The sequence below is a fragment of the Hyaena hyaena genome, unplaced genomic scaffold (genome assembly GCF_003009895.1).
Source record: "Hyaena hyaena isolate Hyena2069 unplaced genomic scaffold, ASM300989v1 scaffold_210, whole genome shotgun sequence".
NCBI classification, from domain to species: Eukaryota; Metazoa; Chordata; class Mammalia; order Carnivora; family Hyaenidae; genus Hyaena; species Hyaena hyaena.
Genome location: NW_024080841.1, coordinates 579,421 through 602,998, shown reverse-complemented (window position 1 = coordinate 602,998; position 23,578 = coordinate 579,421). Strand labels below are relative to the sequence as shown.

The following is a 23,578-nucleotide window of genomic DNA, read 5'->3' as shown; positions in this document are numbered from 1 at the left end:
ACTCTTGCCCTGTTACACAGTGAAAAGTCGAAGAGAATCCTGTACTGCAGCCCACACAACAGTGAGATCTTCTTAAACGCAAGTCCTCCCTTCTCCAGAGCTGAACGGCAACTGCTTTAAATCCCAGGCCTCGTTGTCCTCTCAGCTCTTATCAGCCATCTAGTCCTGAGGCTGGCACAAGGGTTTACAGTTTTCTAGGTACATGATATTAAAACAAAACAGTTTCCTTTTCATTTTGTGCCCATAATAAGATGAAGTTTTTAAAATAACTTTTAAGAATCCAACGAAACCTGACAACAGCATATGAAATGAAAGCGTTTACTGAACACAGGCATCTAAAAAGCTGGCTTTATGGGCGCCTGGGTGGCTCATTCGGTTAAGCGTCCGACTTTAGCTCAGGTCATGATCTCACAGTTCGTGGGTTCAAGCCCCGCATCGGGCTCTGTGCTGACAGTTAGCTCAGAGCCTGGAGCCTGTTTCAGATTCTGTGTCTCCCTCTCTCTCTGACCCTCCCCTGCTCACCCTGTCTCTCTCTCTCTCAGAAATAAAAAAACATTAAAAAAAATAAAAATTAAAAGCTGGCTTAGTTCAAGCTAGTCACAAAGCCCACCAGAAGGCACCTGCTAACAAAGGCCTCTGACTTTGTAGGACTGCTTGGAATATCTCATATATCCTGTAAATTAGGTAATGGAATTCACACACTACCAACTGTGTGTAAATTAACAGAATTACTGAGGTACTTTATTATATGTAATAATTAACTCCAAAATTTAAAAAACAAAATCATCTGATTCACAACACACACATCTCCCCAGGTAACCAGTTTTACAGCTTCCACATTCTGAGTTCTTGACAAAGAAAGTTACCAAGTAATTTTAGAGGCCCCAGTAAGTAGGAATGAAACTGCAACAATCAGGATGCAGGGGAAAAAAAGGCGAGAAGTACATAATCTCTCTAAAGAGAGGACTCACTGAATTGTCAATCTATCTGACTCTATGATTCCATTTCTAAATAGCTAATCAAAGGTAAGGGTTGTTTGCTAGGGCTCTTATCTGAATGGAAATAAAGTATATCTGACTGCATTAAGGAAACTGATGTTGGCACTAATCTGGTTTCCTGGCTTAAAAGCTCTTTGGCCCAGTCACTGTGATTTTGACTGTTCCAGAGCATCTGTGGACCACTGTTAATTTTCAAAGGGTTCCCAGACCTATTTTTCAAATGACAAAAAAGGCATACAAAAGAAGTAAAATTATCATCTGTGTTGACAGAACAAGAAACAAGAAGAGCCAAGAGCTAGTATTTGGAGTTTAGTTTAGCCTAGATCAGGTGGATTCTCCTAACATAAACTGAAACAATTTCTACATAAACACAGATGAGGGCTCAGTTACTTCATTCCACAGTGAAGTAACCTTAACCAAATTTTGAAAAGCTGCTCTGTAAGAGCTAAATGTTTCCTGGAGATCAGGTTGCCGGTACCAAACTTTTCTCAAGTCATCTGATAGTAAGATATGAAAAAACTACAGTACCAAAAATACCTCTGCCCAGCCTGAATATGACTCAAAGTCTGCATTTCTCTGTTAGTATGACAATTAAGTGTTGATTTCTACCAAATTAAACTCTGTTTAAGGATAAAAACTATCCTGCTTTTATGGAAGAAGTCTCACTTGTCCAGTACTGAGAGAGAACACCATGCTACTAGTGGCGTAAGGTGTACTACTGCTTCCTCCAGCTTTTGATAGGCTTTTAACACAGTTAACAAAATGTTTTATAGTTACCCTAGGGGAACCTTAAGCAAAACAACTATCAGGAACAGTATAAAATACTTCTAATTTAACCATCTCCTAGAGTTGGAAAGAACCACCAATTACTAGATGAAACAATCTCACACGAACTGAACTGCATAGCACTGTGCATTTATAGTTCACCATCGAACTGCAGGTAGCCTTCGGTCTTAAAAATAGAAGTGGGGCCCAACCCAAAAAGAACCTGAGTAATGTGACCTTTCTTTCAGTCCCATTTCAAGGAGCATGCATCTCAGTTTAAAACCTGAGTTGATATGAACTCTTCACATACAACTAATTCAGTGCAATTTAAAATCCAGTACAATCAGTAACATTATAAAATTATGAATGACAATAATGGTTAATCTTTACTCACTCACTTGAAAGATTATACTTTCACTTGCTCCATAATTTTTTAATATGAGGAGAACAAAAGGAAAAGATCCTGTTAAGTGGACTTACGTTTTGGCTGTGACATCCACGTACTGTCCTGGGCGAAAGTGAGCAGCATAAAGAGGAGTACCTTTATGAAAAGAAAACAAGCAACTTGAAATGTTGGCTCAGGACAACTTCACTGAACATAAATTACATCTAGAAAGCCTATCAGATTTCAAAAAAAGTAAAAGATTCTCTTCTGCAATTATAATTATTATAATAATATATTAAGAGTCTTACTTAAAATACACCAGAAAAATGTGTTATTTAAAGGAATTTTGTAAGGGAAATCCCTTTACAGCATTTTGTTTGCATAAATTTAAAACACTATGAGAACTATTTAATTTGACAATTTAATCTGCAAATACTGTACATTTACTATATGTACAGTTAGAAAAACAGAAGCATAAGACACAGCTTCTGACTTCAAGAATTTATTATCTAGATGAAGAATCAACATTAACATCATCAAATAAGAGACTTCTTTTTTCTTAAAAAAAAAAAAAAAAAAGCCATAATCATTGTAGTAGGGAATATAACTGAATGTTAATTTTGGCTTGTTTAACAGGGAATAAGGTTCCATGGGATTTCAGAGGGGTAGTATCCTTTAATGCAGGACCTAATCTAGATTTGCATGGGCAGAAAAAAACCTTGAATTAAAAAAAATAGGGGAGATTAAAACTGACTGAATTTCTAGAAGGCTGAATGACTTGAACTGCTGATACACGACCACCTTTAAGCCATAAAAACAATTTCACATGGTTTGAGCTATGACAAAAGTTAATGTGGACCGAATTTTTACATCTGTTCCTTTAATTCCATTCACTTTAGCTTTGAACTATAAAACTTAAACTTCAAAAAAACACTTTTATTCTAGCTTGTATCAAGGCTGTTCCTGTCACTCCAATCAGTAAGGTCTATTGCAACTGTATTTTACTTCATGAAATTCGGTTCAGATTTTAAATATCAAATCTCAAAACACCCTCCAACTGTCTAAATGTTAGAACTCAAGTTCAAGAGATCAGGAGCTTTTCTGAAGTTCAAAGATGTCAAAATGGTGTTAACTACATAAACTGATATAACCACATTGCCAAACTGTACTTTTTGACATTTCGTGGAGTAGGTAAAATACTTCGGAATTTTTAAGTAAGAATGGAGGTGCTATGATTTGTCACTTTACTGTTTCATATTTTCTCAAATTCTATCTCAATGGGAGTCTAGCTGTTCCTCACTTATTAAAATGTCACCCTACACCGACTGAACATCACATTTTAAAAGTTAGCGTATTTAAAAAAATAAAAATAAATAAAAGTTAGTGTATTTATTTGGAGTGACTTTTCCAAATGTAAAACTCCCTATACAAATTAAAAACAAAAGCACTCCTCCCTCTTTAATGGAAAACAAAGAGTTCTCTACAGTTCTTTGCAGTCAAAAAGGAAAAAAGCTTGTTTGTCCCCAGCGATTAGATACTGTTTTGTATTTAAAAATAAATGTTTTGGGGCTTTGAATTGTGGATTCAGCTTTACAGAAAGGGCTAACATTAAACAAATCATGTATTTGGGTATTTTTGCCTCCCTCCTTTCCCCAACCTCAGATTACCTGGCTTAATCACAGCATTATCTGTTACACGAAAGATTTTAACTTTTTGCTTTGGTGGCAATCCAAGTTCTTGGTAAAATTCCAATATAGATGGAGATTTCTAAAGGAAAAGCAGTGCACATACGTAACTCATTAATACTAAATGTGGAGTTCAATGCACAGAGATCTAAGATCTAAACCAAGTTAACATCACTAAGAGCACACTGTTCCCCTAATGAACAAAGAGCACCATATTCCTCTTATTTAAGGGAGGTGGGATTTTCATCTATAATCCATTACACCAAGGGCCCAACCATGTGCATGGTTGAGCTCATGTACAGTAAATGGTAAAAGACTTTCCTTCTGTAGGAAAAAAACTAGAGTTGTGATCATATGTGAATTCTGAGTGGAGACTGTAAGTACCAAGAAACCCAATCCTGGCGCACCTGGGTGGCTCGGTCGGTTAAGCATCTGACTCTTGACTTTGGCTCCTGTCATGATCTCACAGTTCATGGGATGGAGCCCTACTTCGGGCTCTGCACTGAGAGAATGGAGCTTGCTTGGGATTCTGTCTCTCCCCCTTTCTCTGCCCTCCTCCATGCGTGTGCATGTGTGCTCTCTCTCCATCTCTCTCAAAATAAATTAAAACAAACAACTTACCCACTTTAATTAGGTACTTGCAGCACCTAATACTCAATGCAAAGTGCTTGTCAAGGTCACCAACCATCTCCATGTGGTCAAAAACACTGGTCAATACTCATCTTATGGGCTCTATCATCAATGTTTGGCACAGGTGACCACTTTCTCCTTGAGACTGTCACTCTCTGTTCTTTCCCATGCTAATAACCCCACATTTCTAACCTCAATCGCAAATTCCACTCTGAACTGCAAATTCATTTGTCCAAATGTCAACTCGGTATCTCACTTCAATGTCACAAAGCAACTCAAATTTGACACGTCTAAAATTGAACTCAACTTTCCCCCAGAAGACTGCTTTCCTCTGATCTTCTAAATCTCAATAAATGGCAACTCCATACTTCTGTTGTTTGGACCCCAAATCTCGTGATTACCTTTGACTCTTTTCTTTCTCACATCCCACGTCCCACTCATCAGCAGTTCCTGCAGACTCTGAAAATACAGTCCATGTGGGCCTGGGTGGCTGAGTCGGGTAAGTGTCCGACACTTGATTTCAGCTGAGGTCATGATCTCACAGGTCCTGGGATTAAGCCCCACGACAGGCTCCTCACTGAGTGTGGAGACTGCCTGGGATTCTCTGCCTCTCCCCTGCTCACGCTCTGTGTCTCTCAAGCAAAAGAGAAAAAATACAGCCCATATCAACTACTTCTCATCTGCACCCCAATCCACCATCTTTTGACTGGATTATTTCCAGAGCCTCTTAATCGGTCTACAAACTTCCACACTCCTGACTCCATGCTCTGTTCTCCACAGTCACAGGCTGGCACGATCCTTTTAAAACTCATGTCTCCACAATGGTTTCCATCTCATGCAGAATCAATCCTAAATCCTTAACATGTTTTACAAGATTCTAGACCTTCTGTCATCATCTACTACTCTCCTCTTGGCTACCCTGCTTCAGGTACAATACATTCCTCCTTACCATTCCAACAACACATTAAACAATGGCCTAAGGTAATTTGCGTATAGTCTCCACTGCCTGAAATGCTTTTCAGCCAGATTTTTGCAGGACTAAAGTGCTCCTTCACTTTATTCAGGCCTCCATCCAAGTATTAACTTCTCTTTCCTGATTATTCTATCTAAAATAGCACCACTCTCACTTGCAATCCTTTCAACTTACCTTATTAGTCTTCGAAGCACTTCCTTCTATATATCATGATAGCCATTTTTTATTGTCTATCTTCTATGCTATAGCCTCCCTGATTCACTTCTAATCCCATCAAAACGTAAGCTTTGAGAACAGAAACTTCAGATGCTGAAACATCCCCAGCCCCTGGTAGGTCCTGCTGCTTGCTTTTCCCTTCAGCCCTGCCCTTTTTTTCCGCTAATGTAAATATCCTTGAATAAAAAATATCTTTGAATGGAAAACCTTCTGGATACCTCATTTCTTAAAATAACGTCCTGAGTCTTTTTTAATTCTTAAAGACTCTTGATATACATTGCTAGAAGATTTACCAAAAAAGCTGTATCACTTTGTATTTCTTGATGTGAAGAGTGCCTCTTTCATGCAACTCTAACCAACACAGGTGTATCTATCTTCCTGATGCTCTCTACCCTTCAACTTCCTCTCTCATCACTAAACAAACACCTGTAGCCCCCCAAAGAGCCATAGGACTCTATGTATGCTTACCTGTGTCTGCGTACGCCAGGCCCTTGGCCTGTAATTGTTCTCCACCTCTTCCCTCCAAGGCACGTTAAAAATCTGTTAAATGTACGTCTAGTCCCAGCTCCAGTGATATTTCCTGCCTACATTCCTGCCTGGGCAGCCGTGCCAGAGCATACTGTTCTTTGTCTAGGCTACCTCTAGACCCTGCATATATCTCAATTATTGTCTATGTTACCTTACACTTACCAATGAATGTTTGTTTGCCTGTCTGCTGGAGCACCTGGATGGCGGGCTGCTTTATTCACCTGTATCTGTAACTTCAGAGCTAAGCACAGTGGCAAGTCAGACACTGCAGAAGGGAGCTAAATGAACGGTGACGACACAAGAGATGGAGGACAGACATCCATCTGGATGCGGAGTCCTGGTTTGTTTTTCCACTTTTCCATTCCTGCTGCTGCATCAGTTCTTGGCACCCAATATTACTGTGTTTACAATGTTACCTTCATGAGTCTAGTCATTAAAAAAATTGTAGGCCCAAAATAAACATCACAACTTATTTTGAGGATGAACAAATCTTTAGGAAGCTACACTATGAGACCAGACCAAGAGTAATTTGTAATTAAAAAAGCAAGAACAGCAGCAACTGAAAAACCCTAACCAACTCAGGAGGAAGCTGATAATTCACTGGTAATCAAGCATTACTATGCACCCCAATCCAATGGAGTATCTGCACAGCCACACTCAACTGTACAATATGTGAATATGCAGCAAACTGCAGTTACTTGATTTCAATTTGAAATGTGAACTGCAGTGCCACTTTGTAACACTGAGAAGGCTGCCTTCGATAGACATGAAATTGGGTGGCACTGGCCCATAAGCACAGAATGTTAATTTTTGGATCAGCCCACAAGCCCTGGGGCCTTCCAGTGGAACCATGCAATGGATGCTGAGAAGCCCTGTTTTGGATGCCCACGAAAGATTGTTCTGTCCTTCAGTGTTCCCTCAAGAAGCTATCATTTCCTCCTTTCCTCCAAAAGAATGACGACCTAAGTTCATCCAAGGCATTCTCTATAGTTTCACCCCCCAAACACTCAAATCCAACACTCATATTCAACACCACACTTATCAAGTCCCCTACTTTTCCTCTTCAACCATATATACTTTCCAACAAAAGCAAACATGTAAGTTCTCATTTAAAAATGTGGCTCCTTATGTGTAGCAACATGGATGTACCTTGAGGGTGTTATGCTGAGCGAAATAAGTCAGGCAGAGAAGGACAAACATCATATGTTTGCACATATAGGAGGACTAGGAGGAACTTGACGGAGGACCAAGGGGGAGAAGAAGGGCGGAAATGGTGGGGGAAAGGGAGAGAGGCAAACCATGAGAGACTCTTGAATGCTGACAAAAACTGAGGACTGATGGATGTGGGGGGGAGGGGGGATGGGCATAGAGGAGGTCACTTTTGGGGATGAGCACTGATTGTTATGTGGAAACTAATTTGACAATAAACTATTTGTAAAAAAAAAAAAAAAAAATGTGGCTCCTTGCAATTACTTTCCTGATGTTCAGATTTAGATTTATTACATTTTAGAATAGATTTCAAATTTATTTTTGACATGCACATATTCTACCTGATGATTTAAAAAACATTTTATTAATAGCTTCTAAGTGTGCAAGGGAGCTTCTAAGAAAAATATTTTACTTTTCAGCAACACAAAATAGATTAAGATAAACATCTTAACCTAAGTAACTACAGACTGAGACAAAAAAGGTAATACATAACATACTTCTTGATTATCTTTTGATTTCACTAAAATTGAATACTTTAATTTTTTCTTTTAAAAATCAAAATATCATAAAACTAGGTATCGATCATTAGAAAAACCGAATGCTCAAGTTGAGCTGAAAGCAGCAGCAATGTAACACAAGGGTTTTTTTTTTTTTTTTTTTTACTTCCAAATAAATGATTTCAAAAGGCAATTTAAGAGACTGACAGCAGTGTCACACTCGGATAATCCCATCTATGAGGCTGCATTTTTTTCTCCCTCTTCAAAATTCTCTGCAATTATCCTTCTCACAATGAAAATGCTTCTCTGCTGCTAAGATGAATTGATTCGATCAACTTTTAAGGCCACTTAACTTCCTTATTAAAAAAGACTATGTTCTTATTTATAATAAGTTACAAAAATAGCAAAAGCAAAATAGTCTAATTTCTGGGAAGCCTAAGTCCTTTACAGAGTTAAAAAAAAAAAAAAAAAACCCAACCCAAAACAGTTATATATTACATACTGTATAACATATATAAATCAATATTTATTATATTTATTATAAATAAAACGGACTCAATCATTTTAGAATGCTTAACTATTTGAGATTCTATATTCATAAGTCTATTTGTTTTTAAAACCTTCTATAACTAATGTACTTGAAGTTTCTCTGAGGGTTACAACATACAAAAAGAAGTTTGCTTACTTTTAGGTTTGAAAATCTTTTTCCATTCTGAACAAAAATTCTTTACTTATAAAGAATTCTAAAACTTCACTTTCACATCTCAATCTGAAGAAAGGTCAAAGACAAAGATTTTTCTTACTATTATTAATACATGTTCTGTGGACCAGGAAAATGTTTATCTTGAAGAACAAGAATGGCCTTTGTATCACCTCCTATACCAGAGAGTAAATAAAAAGTCCATGTAAGGTAAGTGGGTGGAAATCATTCACAACATTATAATAGAGCATCCAAATCACCTTGCTGTGTGGTATATTCACTAAAGAGAATAAAGCCAAAAAAGCGTAGACCACAGTTTCAGGTACAAAAGTGCAGTACTACCATTTCCGAAATATTTTGATTATTAGAATTATGCTAATAAAATCTTATCTATAAGATATCTTCTTCACTAAGTAAAATAGAATAAAATGAGCTGCCAAATACATTTTTGGGGGAACTTTTTTTTTTCTTGAAAACTAAAATATTTGAGAGCCAATGTGAGCCTTTTAAAATCAAAAGAGGATTAGCAACCATCAAATCCAACTCCGTTTTTATGTACAAGAAAATAGATGTTCAAGACACTGGGGTGAAGGGAGCTAATGGTAGAAGTGAGAATTAGGACTTGGCTCTTCTGACCCCACATCCACTTGTTTTTGCACTGGCTCACAGTTCTGGGAAGTACTGTTCACAGGTCTGTTGCAGCAGAGTGTATTATCCCAATATTATGCCTGACTTACAAACATCAAGGCAATGAAGGCATGAATTTACAAAATCGGTCATGAAAATAAAGATGATGGTGCTAGACATAACAAAAACACAGAAGCACAATCAACAAGAAAACATCTATCAAAGAATTATTCACACGAAGACTAGCATATATACATTAAAAAACCCAAACATTTGAAAAAAATCTGACATTTAAAAAAGTTTCCATAAATACCTCACGGTGCTTTCTCATTACTGTGAAATTATTTTAAATCCTAAAATTATTAGCCAATAAATTGTCAAGAATGAACAGCAGAATGTTTAGCAGAACTAAAAACAAATATAAATAGGCTATATATAAATAGACTATACTACTATAATATGCAAAAGTAACTAACTTCTCTAACACTTATGAGACAGGCCTAAATGGCCTCTAGTACTACTAAACTACAGGACTCCGATGATTTTATATGGTTTTAACCACCTTGAATTCACTGATTAGTATATCCCACTATTTAAGGACAACTCCACCTGAATTTTCTGTAAACAGCTCACACATACTTCTTTCCTCCAAAACTTCCCCCTTCCTTGTCGCTACTCCAGGTTTCAGCATCAGCACTGAACCAGGTGCTCGCTTAGGAACCATTCTCTGCCTGCATCTCCTCAGCATATACTCACCCACTCTTGTTCAAATCCCTGTCCCCTCTAAGCCCAATGCAATTACCTTGGTTCAAAACCTTTTGCCAACTCTCCCCAGAGTTTAAAACAACTTCCTAAATGTCCTCCCTGCATCCAGATTCTTCTCATTTAGTTACCCAAGATAATGATTTGACCACATGACTGCCATAGTTAAAGAATTCAGAAAGCTCAGAAAGAATTCAGTCGGTTGAGTGTCCAACTTTGGCTCAGGTCATGATCTCACAGTTGATGAATTCAAGCCCTGCATCACACTGTGCTGACAGCTCAGAGCCTGGAGCCTGCTTCGGATTCTGTGTCTCCCTCTCTCTCTGCCCCTCCCCTGCTCATGTTCTGTCTCTCTCTGTCTCAAAACTAAACAAACATTAAAAAAATTTTTTTTTAAGAATTCAGAAAGTTCTTGGAAGTCTACAGAAGAAGTCTAAACCCTTCAGCACTCTACCTGGACAGGTGCATCTTTGCACACTGACTACCTTCCCCCACACTCACACACTAAGATCTCACATACCACACCTCTCTTCCCAAGCACACATACCCTCTTCCATGTCTTTGTAGAAGCTACGTATGAAAAATCTCATTAATCCTGGGAATAAACTTCTTAGGTAGGCAGTATTTTTATCCTCATTGTACAGATGGGCAAATACTTCAGCTTAGAGGTAAAGTTACTTGTTCCAAATACTAAAGAGAGGAACTGGAACAAACTCAAAATCTCTAAGAATCCTGGGCTCAATGGCTTCCACAGACTGCCTCCCCCCAAATCCACAATTAACTGCATGGGCAAACACAAGTCTGTGACTACAGAATAGCCTTAAAACTTAAAGAATTCAGATCTGAAGCTAATGAAACGTACTATTCTAAAGAATGAAAATACATCCTTACATAGAAACGTGACACAGTTTTTCCTCCTACAGTTAGGGTTGCCATTTTTCCATCAAGGTTTTCCTTTGGAGTATATTTTAGAACGTGACAGTCTTGTACCTAAGAAAACAAATATAAAGAAACTTAAGTATGTGCCAAGATACATTTTAACATACCATCCCAGCCACACCGAAGCCATAGGACAATTAGGAATTCCCTAAAGTTAATTATCTCACCATTCTTCTTAACACCAACCACAATCTTAAAATACAGAAATACCCTTAAAAAACAAAAAAGCCAAGTACATACACAGCACAGAGACAACACATACAGTGCCTAAAACATAAATATGCAACAGAATGAGTAGTTATGAAGAAAACAGGCATTAACCACCGCCTGCGTCAAGAAGTAGAATCCACAAAGCCTCTGCGTGGCTCTTCCCAATAACCTCCCTCCCAACTGCCCTGCCCCTCCCCGCCTCCCACTTTTTTTTTTTTTTTTTTTTTTAACCCCTAGAGCAGTGTTTCTCAACTTGTGGTCTCCAGACAAGCAGCATCGACATCACCTGGGAATATGGTGAAAATGCTAACCCTCAGGCTCTGATTCCTACTGAATCAGAATATCATTTTATATGCCTTCCAGGTTGGTTCTGAGGCTCATTAAAATCTGAAAAGCCCTGCCCTAGAAATAACTACTATTCTTGACACTTACGGTAATCATTTACTTACTTTTCTTTATAATTGGTAACTTTGAAGTGTTTAATAATATAGTTTAGTGTTGCCTGCTTTAGACTTTGTATAAGTAGAATCAAATTGGATGTACTTTTCCATGCTTTGCTTCTTGCACTTGTTTATACTTCTAACTTGAACCCATATGTAGCTCTCTTCTGTTCATTTTCACTGCTATCCAGCATTCCATTGTGTGAATACCATGACTTGTTTATCCATTCTGTTAAACATGTGAGTTATTTCTAGTTTGGGAGTATTAAGAGCAACACTGCTATAATCACTGTTGTAGAGGCATCCTCTTCAAGTTTCCTATTACACATTCAGCAGTGGAATGGCCAGACTACAAGGTTCATCGATCTCAACTTTACCACATTTTTTTTTTTTTTGCGTCCCTGGGTGGGCATGAAATTTACCACATAATTATGCTAAACTGTTTTCAGAAGTGGTTGTACCAATTCACAATCCCACTAGGCACTCCTACAAGCTCTCAAAGTTCCCTAGAGTTTCAGAAATTATAATCCTCTCTTTGATCACTCAGGGTCAATAACAATGTCCTAAGGCTCGTAGGCCCCCTGGGGTCTATGATGTACTCCACTCTGCATACTTCTGTGCATCAACACTCATTTTAGTTACCACCATCTGTCCAATCACCTGTCTAGGACCAGGCCCCAAAGATGAACTCAGATGTCCAACCCAATCTGGGGAATGACGGTCTCCTAACTCCATCAGTAATCTTTCTCTAATAATTGTAAAGACAACAGCAGCCAACATAAATTGGACATTTAACACTGTTTTAAGTGCTTGACACTTATCACCTTGTGCAACTAACTCTCACAAAAGCCATCTGAGGTAGGTAATAGTTATTTCCTTTACCAAAAACAATTATAACTTTTATAGAAGAGGCACAGTGCTCCAAGGAACACAGTTAAGAAACGGAAGAACCAAGATCTGAAGTTGGGTATTCTGGTCCCAGCACCCACATTTATAACCATTAGAGTTGGTATTATCTGAGAGAACAAAATGCTTCCCAAGACCAATGCTAAGTTACCAAAGAGATCAAATTTTTTAAAAAAAATTTATTTAAATCCAAGTTAGTTAACATACAGTGCAATGATTTCAGGAGTAGAATTCAGTGATTCATCACTTACATGTAACACCCAGTGACACCCCAACAAGTGCCCTCCTCAATGCCCATCACCCATTTGGCCTTTTCACCCACCCAACATCTCTCCAACAACTCTCAGTCTGTTCTCTGTATTTAAGGGTCTCTTATGATTTGCCTCCCTCTCTCTTTTTATCTTATTTTTCCTCCCCTTCCCTAAATTAACTTGCTTTCTTAAGTTCCACATGAGTGAAATCATATGATATTTATCTTTTTCTGCCTGACTTATTTCACTTAACATAATACCCTCTAGTTCCATCCACATTGTTGCAAATGGCAAGATTTCTTTCTTTTTTGATCACCAAGTATTATTCCATTGTCTATATATGCCACAAGATCAAAATTTTAATTTTGAGTTGAAAGAATGAAAGTAAAGTCGGACAGAGATTTTTTTTCCGATTATGAATTAAACTGGTACATCCGTGAGAAGCTAGGCTACACTGGTTTTTATTCATTGCTCTAGTTATCCCAAAGCCAGTATCAAGAAGGCCACCACTCAGGCAAGAGTGAAACATTTACTGAAACAGTCAAAAGTTCTTTAGTAGTATTTATGCTTGACATTAGCCCATTCTTTACCACACAGTTATGTATTTTAGGACACAAATACAGCCCATTCAGATCTGCACAAACAGACCTTGGCACACATACAAATCTGTTACATCTTCCATTTCTTTCTTACCTGAAGTAATGTGACCACATGCCTTTGACCATCTTTGGTCCATAAAGGCATCATACCCAGCTTTAGGGCGATAAGGCCTACCCTAGAGGAACCTGATAATTAAACAAAAATCAGTGTTATTACAAATTTTTTCAACATTCGTCAACATGATGCAACAGTATTTCTTGCACTGTCGTTTCAATATGAGCAATGGGCAGTTAAGAAACATGTTAATATATTCATAGAGTAAAATACAACTGTTCCTTGTAAGAGACTTCAACCATGGCTGGGTAGCATATTGGTATTTAATAAATCTCTGTATAATGAACAAATATATGAGAACTGTACAAAATAAAATAGGTAAAATGATAATATTCTGCTTTTAAAATAATGGTATTAATAGAGGGCATAAATCCATCATTGCACTTTGCTTTCCTAGTATCAATTCCTATCTAACCTCATTATTTGGAAAACATCTACCACTCAAATTCTAAGAACTTAGCTGGGGTTACAGGGATGACAGAAGAGGTCATGGTGCTGTAGTATGTCAGCCTCCATCATGCCACTTAGATTTTGCATAATTTAGTAAAGTTACTCCACTAAGAACTTCTGACCATCATACAATTCAATCGTCATAATAAACGCCAACCAGAGACCACACTCTCAATAGCACATGTCTTATTCTTGGTCAGGCTACACATGGGTTTAGAACTCTACAAGGTACAAGTTGCTTATTCTGGGATTATGCTTTGCAAACCTGGAGGGCTAGGGTCCCAACTGAAAGCCATCAGTGTGACACACTGCAGTTTAGATCATACTCATCCAGCTTTTCTTCCCTGATCTATTTTATTTTATTATCTGAAGGACACAAGAAGACATGCAGAATGATTTTCCTTTCACCTGCAAAATAGTTTCTTGAGGTAGTCTTGATTACCATCAGACATTCACTCATAGTGGACCAGCATGCTAGAAATAATCTTGCAAACCACACTACAATGAAACACACTTGAGCCATGAAAAATAAATTCAAGAAATTTATCATTTTGCAGCAGTCACTATGATTTTGAATGTGCCAGCCACATTAGGAAATGAGAACTTATCAAATGTAAAATAACTACCTGGTTCCCAGGGATGTAGAGGCCATGGTTCATCTTTTAAAGGACACAGTTTACTTGCTAATTGGGCTTTATTTTCATCAGAGACCAACTGCTTAACAAAGGAGACATTTTCTTCAGAAAGATGCTCATCCCACCAAGTACCACTCCTCCCATGGAGACTTCTAACCAAAAGCCAGATGTCTGCTCTGTAAAAATAAACATTGGAAAAGAGACCACAATATAAAAGATTCCCGCATTTAATGTGCGGAAGGGAAGTCACATGAGTTGGAAAGTGTAGTCTGGGCCTTAGGAAAGGGTCTGGAATCTTTGTAAGTTTTTTCCCTCACATTCCTTATGATAATAATGGGGTTCACATTTTAGCTGTTAATGATTACTCTGGAGGAAAAGGTCTTCATCTTCTCCTCTGGGAAAAACCGACTTCTAACACAGCTGTCCTACACAGGAGAAGCCACTGGACCATTTGTATGTGTCTCTTAATAGTTTACATCCAGTGGAGGTGGCAGAATATGGGATGCTGACCTTTATCTGATTGGCTCACCTCTTCCCTGCGATGACATAGCCAAAGCTCAGAAGGTACATAAACGACATGACCTCTGACCACTTGAACACACCATGGAAAACCTCAGGGGATGAAAGTCGGGAAGGAGGTGTGTAATTCTTGCATGGAGGGTCAGAAAAGGAGTAATACTTTCTGCTGTCTATGTCCCTTTTGTAGTCAGGTGCATCCGGGTTAGTGTCCCAAATTTTGCACTAATTAGCTGAGTGACCTTAGGTAAGTTACTTCCCCAAGCTTCCGTTTTATCTGTAAAACGTAATTATGACAATATGGAATAATGATAGTATCTGTAAAACGAATAACCACAGCAGTTCTATCTCGTGAGGCTGCGTGAGCTAAGGCGCCCAATATACCCAACAAAACATTCAGTACAGAGAAAACGCCCAGTAATTGATAGATAATATTACTGCTGTTGGTAATGCTCTCTGCCAGTCGCTGGCTCATAAATATTAAAAACAAAAAGTCACTCCTTCAGACATTTAAACGGCACTTTCTTGGAGTACCGCTCCTAACTCTTCCGTGCCTTCGGTTGGGAGCGAGTCCCTTCCTCCTCCACCCAGGGCTGACCCCTCTGCACTGGGCCACGCCACTGCTCCGGGTCGCAGTGTTTTGCAGGCACCACCCCTCCACACCCTGTCTCTGGCCCATACCCACCTGTTTCCCAAGCCCCGGGCAGCACCCAGGCCGCCGGCGCCGCAGCCCAGCACCTGGGCGCCGGCCTGAGCCAGCAGCCTCCAACTCGGCATGGAGCGGACGGGGAAGGCTCGGCACGTTGCTTTTCCCCGCGCCCCGCCGCTCCGCTTTCAAGGCGTCCACACGCTGCAGCCTCGAATCCACCGGTGCCCTCCCGGGGCCCTCCTACCGACTTTCTACCGCTGCCCTCCCTGGTCGGAAAAGAGCTGCGGGAGCCACTTCCGGTCCGTTTCCCAATTCACTCCGGGCACCAGGGCCAACCCCAGAACTAGAGTTCCGCCTCCAGATAGTCCTACTTTGGATCCGAGTTAAGGGAGGGGTGGCGGGGAATGACTGATTTGTCTCTCCGCGGTTTAAAAAAAAAAAAAGGATGTTGGGAATTTAAACTTTTTTTTTAAATTTTTAAAAATGTTTTATTTATTTCTAGGAGAGAGAGAGACAGCATGAGCAGGGGAGGGTCAGAGAGAGAGGGAGTCACAGACTCTGAAACAGGCTCCAGGCTCTGAGCTGGCTGTCAGCACAGAGCCCGAAGCGGGGCTCGAACCCACGAACCGCGAGATCATGACCTGAGCGAAAGTCGGACGCTTAACCGACTAAGCCACCCAGGCGCCCCAAGGGAATTTAAACTTTGTAAGAATGAGGCGAAGTAGGGACAGGCTCCTTAAGGAAGCGAGGTCACTTCTAAATAATGCTTACTGATGAGCAGCTCATTGTACCAAACAGCCCTTGATATTGTTACAGTGGTTTATGTTCAAAACAGCTTGGAAAGGAAATTGTTACTTTTATATTCTAAATGAGGAAACAGAGACTCAGAGTATTGGTGCTGGTCCAAAATAGTACATCTGGCATGTGGACAGTGCTGGCACTGAAACAGGGCCGGCAGGTGTTAACAACAGAATATGGCCAAGGTGATCACGTGTGACTCCAGGGCTGGGTCGTGCAGAGAATTGTTACTTCTGTGGTGTCTCTCCGATTGCTCCCTGTGGAGAAAGCCAGTGGTCATGTCCTGCAGACACTCAAACAGCCCTGTAGAGAGGCCCACATGAAGAGGAACCAACTTTTCAGCCAGGAGTGAGCCCCCCTTAGAAGTGGATCCTCTGGTTCCAGGCAGCCCTTCGGATGACTGCATGTCATGAAAGACCTAGAGTCTGAACCGCCCATCCAAGAAACTCACAGGCTCCTGACCAGAAAAATTGTCAAAGGGAATAAATGATTACGCTTATCTTTAAGCTTTAGGGTGATTTATGATGCAGCAATTAGTAGCTAACATACCTTCTGGACAAACAAACCCTTGTTCTGGTTTCCGGACCCAACCCAATCATCATGTGTGTGCCTTGGGAACTCATTCTACTTCTCCAAAAGTCCATTTCCTTATTTGCCAAATGAGTGTAGAAATTTGGGAATCAGAACTTTAAAAATGTAGCTATTTCAAAAGCTCTTTTTATTAGTGTTCTGGCTATCCTGGCTTAAAATGTCAGGCAATGGTCAATTCCTGGTTCCTACATGGAATTCAGTAGGCTCAAAAACTTTGTTTTGCTTGCTCTTCCATTCCACCAATTGGTATTGCCATTACCCTGGGCACTTTCAAATAACGCTTTGGGCCTTGGAGGAAATATGACATCTCTTAATTCTAGCCATGCTATCTGTCTTTCCAGTTACATAAGAAAGACTCTTCTTTGAACAAATGTGCCTTGAGGTATGATATGTAGAAGAAGCAGGAGGAAAAAAAATTTTCCTATCAATGCCAACAGCTAGCATTTCTTTTTTCTTTTTTTTAAATGTTTACTTATTTTTGAGACAGAGGCAGAGCATGAGTGGGGGAGGGGCAGAGAGAGAGGGAGACACAGAATCTGAAACAGGCCTCAGGCTCTGAGCGGTGAGCACAGAGCCTGATGCGGGGCTTGAACCCATCAACCGTGAGATCATGACCTGAGCCAAAGCCGGACGCTTAACCAACTGAGCCACCCAGGCACCTCAATAGCTAACATTTCTTGTGCATATAATATGTGCTCAATGTTGTGGAAATCCATCAAAGACCACCAGGGCCACACCTGAACTCATACAAAGTTAAGTGTAATTAGCTTGCTACAAGCAAGAAAGAGCATACACCCGAGGATGTCTCTGTAAGAATGAGTTGGGTAGAGCTTGTTATAAGATTTGGACTTATGCTGGGAGATTTTAAGCGGGCATGGGGGAAGTTGGGAATTGTTTTGGAATGCTATTAAGAGGCAAGGACATTGGGCATCTCAAAAATTTTGCTCTGGAGACAAGAACACAGTGAGACTCGGTTGATGCTGGTTTGGAGGGAGAAACTACTCAGAAGAAGGAACTGTTAGTCATTTTGTAGCAGTGCTGTGGCCTTGGGTATGATCTGTTAGAAGTCTTGTGTTGACGTTCCATTATAAACACTGTAGTCTGATTACTAACAATTCATTTTCACTCTTTCGGTGCATTTTCCCACTTAATCTTTATAACAACCCTATGTGATAACACCATAATGATCTCCATTTTACAGTCAAGGAAAAAAAAAACCCATAGAGAGATTACGTAACTTAAATTAGGTCACTTAGCCAGTAAGTGGTAGAGCCAAGATTTAAATTTCAGCAATATGAGCACAGAGCTTATGCTCTTAGCGATTTTGTTTCCGTGGCTCTCTGTGACCAATATGTTCCTTCCCTTGCATTAGAATCCCTCTATGGCTAAAGCAGAAAATTGGTAAGAAAACGCATCACACACAGAGGTCTGTGAGGATTGAGGAGGCAGCTATTCAGTTTAGCCTTTGCCCCGGGCGCCAACTCTCTCGTGGTCCATTAGAGAGGCCTTGAGTCAATGAAACCCTTAGCAAGCACCACTGCCTAAATGGATCTAAGCAAAGCGTGCTTTGTGTCTGCTGGCACATAGCACACATCTCCTGTTTGCCAGCTGGGTCTGGAAATGTCATCATACTTGATTTTGCCATGGCAGTATGTTGCTAGTCCTTGAGGGACCCAGCCAGGACTCCTTTACGGCCCTTGGGCACGAGGCTCAAGATGCCTGTGCTTTCTGAGGTTACCCCTACCCCGAATACCACTTTGCCTGTCTGGGACTTCACTTCCTCGTTGGAACAAAGATAACCCCCACAATCTGTTTTCAGTACTACAATTCTACACTTCTTACTTCTCTAATTTAAAAAGGTGATATAAAAATGTACCCCTTATTGAGTAAAACATAAGGAATAGTTTCACTTCCGAATTTCTAAAGCCATGTCCAACAAAAGAGAATCACCCCAGAAGGAGGAGGTTTCAAGCCAGTAGATTATTGGAAATATCTTTTCTATGTGTTTCTTTCTGCTTTTAGGCTCTTCAGTTAGTTCTTATAATGTTTGTGATATGTCCTATATGCTTGGCTTATTGCAGAATAATTAATTTTTCATTGTTGGCTAATTTGCATTTTATATTCATTTATGCTGTCTCTTAGTTCATAGCATGTCTTATATTTGAAATTAAAAATCTTTTTGAAGTGAGCTTAAAATTTTCATTAAATTAATCTTGACTTTCTTCCAGTTTTTCTAAAAGTTGTCAGAATGTTGCATGTTCTAAAATCAATAGAGATGTTATGAAGGTGCTTTGAGTATAGGACAGGGCAATAGATAAAATGAACTTTAAGAAACTTTGAACTTTGAGACTCCATTGCTGGCTGTGTAGAAAGCTTAAAAGACCATATTGCAAAATCCACAGATGCTCGTTCAGTAAGATGATGAATTGTGCTTCAGTGTCCTCCAGTAAGACCAAATTACAGTTTTCACTTTCAATACAAAGCTTTTAAAAACAAATTTTTATTTATAAATTCTTACATCAGCCTAAAAAAAAGAAGACAGAGGAGGAGGAGGAGGAGGTGGCCATGTAGTGACGTGGGTTTAGTTTCTCAGCATCCTGCCCCCCATGTTATTCAGAATGGTTCTGAAACTTAGTGTAATTAAACCCATCTGCATTTCTTTAAAATTATTTGATGACTGAACAGAAATGTTAGCTATATTCAGTGGAGCATCACATGCCAGGGGACCAAATGCTTTAAACCAAAGGCAGTTCCGTCTCCCTGGTCTTTCTCCTGATGCCAGTTTAGTTCTGATGGCTGGAGTGTGGCTCTATATTCTTGTCACCTGGAACCATGGTCAGGGTGTCCCCTCTGAGCCCAGAAGATACAGAGTCTTGAGAAATTCGTAGAGACCGAGTTCATTTGGGATTTTGATTATTCTTGGAAGGGGTCCCAGAAGAATGAGAAATAACTAACGCATCACTCTTGCTGAGTGGCAGGCACTGTTCTGAGTGCTTAACATATGTTAAGTCACTCCTCACCTATCATGTAGATACTATTATTTTCACCCTCATTTGCTGACGTGGAAATTGAGCCATAGAGAAAACAAGATACCATCGAGATTGCTTCTCACAATAATGGTAGATATGGTGACCATTTTACATAGGTGATTACATATGAGATTCCTCAGAGGGTAAGTAACTTGCCCAATTAGCTAATAAGTAGCCCAGCTGGAATTCAAAATGTAGGCCTGTTTGACTCCAAAATCCCCAGCCACTCCAGCGGTTATTCTTTAAACTTTTTGGCAGAGAACAACCACTGCTTTATTATCTGTGTGGCTTCTGCTGGTTAGGAATTCAGAAAGGGCACATGTTTGGGAGCTCAGCTAGAATGACTCAAAGACTGGAGGTGATGTTAGCTGTGGGGCCGAAATCATTGGAAGGCTCATTTGTTGCATGTCTGGTGCTAGATACTGCCATCAGTCAGGACCTCAACCAGGCTGTTCTCTGGAACATCTATATGTGGTCTCTCCGTGGGACTGCGTGGGCTTCCTCATGGTGGCTAGGTTCCAAGAGCAAGTATCTCAAGAGAACCAGATGTAAGCTCTGTCACCTTTATGACCTATCTTTATAAATTAGATGGTATTACTTCACTTCAGATACAAACTGGCCCAGATTCAAGGGGAAAGAACATAAACTCAACCCCTCAATGGGAACATGTCAAAATCACTTGTTAGAAGAGCAGGTGAGATGGGAAACATTGTTACAGCCATCTTTAGAAAATACAATCTGACACAAACACCGTGTGTATTTCCCTGTGAAAGAAAAGGAATTGCATCTAGCTAGTTGCAGGAATTGACCAGTTCCTGACAGATTTACCATGATAGATTTACCCTGTAAAATAAAGTTCCAGATTATGCTTGGCTGGTTTACAGGAAAAAAAAAAAATAAGTTTTATTCCAGATTTTCTTCTTCTCCTAGTACAGCTTCTGGGTAGGTGTCTAGTATATCCTCTATTCAGAGAGGCAAAGGCCAGGCTTGAAGGATGTGCCCAAGAGGACTTGAATATGACTGGCACGAATGACACTCTCTGGAACAGAAGGGGAGACGGACCATCAAACAGGGTGAGCCACTGACCCTGAGGGCCCTTCCAGCTGCCTATGCCCCCTAGTGGCGAGGACTGGGTAGTGATGTGCATCCAGGAGGAGCAGTTGCAAGCCCCACGGGGCAGGGAGGGCACTGCTGGGCCACTCAGGAGGCAGGAAGGGACTGTGGTTCCTCTATCTGCCGTATTTAGACTCCAGCCAGACCTAGCAGGGTCGTCATGGCAACTTGCCTGTCTGCACGGCTGGGCTGAGACAGGATTCCCTTAGTAACCGAGGAGCCCAGGAGATGATGCTTAAAATAATCTTTTATGCCCAGGCAGAAATGCCTGTGCAGTTTTATTAGCGATGAAGCATCATGGGGCATGGCTTTCACTCCCACTTTATTTCAAAATGGAACAAAATGGCTTTTTAAAGCAGGATTTTCCAACCAAGGGCCAAATGCTGTCTTCACTCTGTGAAGCACACATCCCGCTGCAACCAATGAGCATCACCGCCGAGTTTCTGAGACGAAATGCTGGTCACTATTATATAAATTACCTTCAAATAGACCCAGCGATCTCTGGATGAAATCACTGGGCCTCATCTAATCTCTTTTCTATTTCCTCTTGCAGCCTCACCCAGTCTCTCAGTAGGGCAAATAGTCATGCTTGGCAAGACTTTAACACTTGGGCCATTTAGTCTGACAGTTCTTGCTTCTGACGCCCTCCCAGCTCATACCACCTCTTCAATTTTCCCCTTTCTGCAAGGTCATCCCAGGGCCCGCCTCCCCATGACAACCTCCTCCTAATGGTAGCCCTGGCTATGCATTCCTCTCCTCTCTTAGCACCTAGTGTATGCACACGTGTTCTTACACCGTATTATTCTCATCGTTGTAAGTAGGGAGAAGCCTCAAGTTTATCAACCAGGTCTTCTCAATAGGACTGCAAACTCTTTAAACGCAGGATAACATATATTCCCTTAGCTCTCCCAGAAATCCTGCATTTATACTAAGAGCTCTGAAATAGTTGGAAATTTTAGTGGTGATAGTTGCAAAACTTTGTGAATATACCAAAGGCCACTGAAGTATACACTTTGGGTTTTTTAAGTTTATTTTTATTTATTTTGAGAGAGAGATAGCAAGCAAGCGGGGAAGGGGCAGAGAGAGGGAGAGAGTCAGAATCCCAAGCAAACGCTCCACTATCAACACAGGGTCCGATGAGGGGCTTGAATCCAAATGCAAGACCATGGCCTGATCTGAAATCAAGAATCAGACGCTTAATTGACTGAGCCACCCAGGTGTCTTGAAGTGTACACTTTGAAAGGGAGAATTCTATGTTCTGTGAATTATACCTCATTAACAGAAAATTGAAAATATATGGAAATCTGATGTGAAATACTGAATGGGCAGAATTACCACATTGACCAGAGTACAGGCAACTCCAGAGCCATAGCTGGGGTGAAAGGGCCTGAACTTGAGCTACCAAATGTCGAACAGAAGGGAAAGGGCTCTGTCTTTCCCACAAGCACATTCCTTTTGCCTCCTCTTCCACCCACAAGAAGAGAAGCAGAGGACTTGATACACCCTTGTAACGGCTAGCAATAGTCTTTTCTTTTTTTTAGAAGTGGAAAGGTCTGGGTTCAGATTCTGTCTTTGCTAGTATCTCCATGCACCCAGGTGAATTACTTATTTCCTCTGAGCTTCCTCGTCTGTAAAATATAATAATAATAAAAAAAAGTCCTCCACCAGGCAACACTACAGCTTAAATGTAATGATGCACACAATGTACTTAACACAGTCCTTGGTACAGAGTAAGAACTAAACAAGTACTACTCCTATTATTAAAAATATAATTTTATTCACTCTCTGTTATATACTACGATAATTATGAAAAATCTTGATTCATCCTTTTTTGACTTTCCTTTTGGTATTGTCTACATGGACAATCTCATCATGACGCAATCAGACTCTAACAAGAAGCTAGCGGATCTCTTCATCGTTCTTTGGCCTCAGGTTCCTTTATCTCCATGTGTGCCAATCTCTTCTTATCACTACAGAGATGCAACATGGGCAATAACAGTGTTATCATTATTAAAAAACACCATGTCATCGTCCGATCAACACCATCCTCAGGGAACCGGAGCTCCTTTCTGGACAAGCTGTGCATGCCAAGCCCACCCCCCTCTCTTCCTTCCCTTTCTGTCTCCTTGGAATTTGCAATCCCCAGTCCAGGAGCAAGGCAGAGAATGCCAGGCATGGGTCTGCAAACTTTGTCTTAATGGCAAACAGTCTCCTTCAAGGGAGTCAGTCATCATGGGAACAGTCATTTGTTTGAGAGAACATGTATCCTTCAGAAGTGAAACTGCTGCTATACCATAATAGTAGTAATACTAGTAATGAACATGCTCATAAAAATGTTCTTTTTAAGGCCATTTATATTGTG

General features: G+C 40.2%; 1 protein-coding gene across 1 annotated transcript in view; it reads right to left on the bottom strand.

Moving 5' to 3' along the window:
• MRPL3 (mitochondrial ribosomal protein L3) overlaps window positions 1-21,661 on the bottom strand; it is a 50,245-nt gene extending 28,584 nt beyond the window's left edge. The window contains exons 1-7 of the mRNA XM_039242235.1: window positions 21,650-21,661; window positions 15,722-15,951; window positions 14,512-14,696; window positions 13,415-13,506; window positions 10,867-10,965; window positions 3,816-3,915; window positions 2,244-2,304 (exon numbers count right to left, since the gene is read on the bottom strand). Coding sequence (XP_039098166.1) covers window positions 2,244-2,304; window positions 3,816-3,915; window positions 10,867-10,965; window positions 13,415-13,506; window positions 14,512-14,696; window positions 15,722-15,813 — 629 coding nt within the window. The 5' untranslated portion in view covers window positions 15,814-15,951; window positions 21,650-21,661. The remainder of the gene's footprint in view (window positions 1-2,243; window positions 2,305-3,815; window positions 3,916-10,866; window positions 10,966-13,414; window positions 13,507-14,511; window positions 14,697-15,721; window positions 15,952-21,649) is intronic.
• Window positions 21,662-23,578: the final 1,917 nt, after the last annotated feature.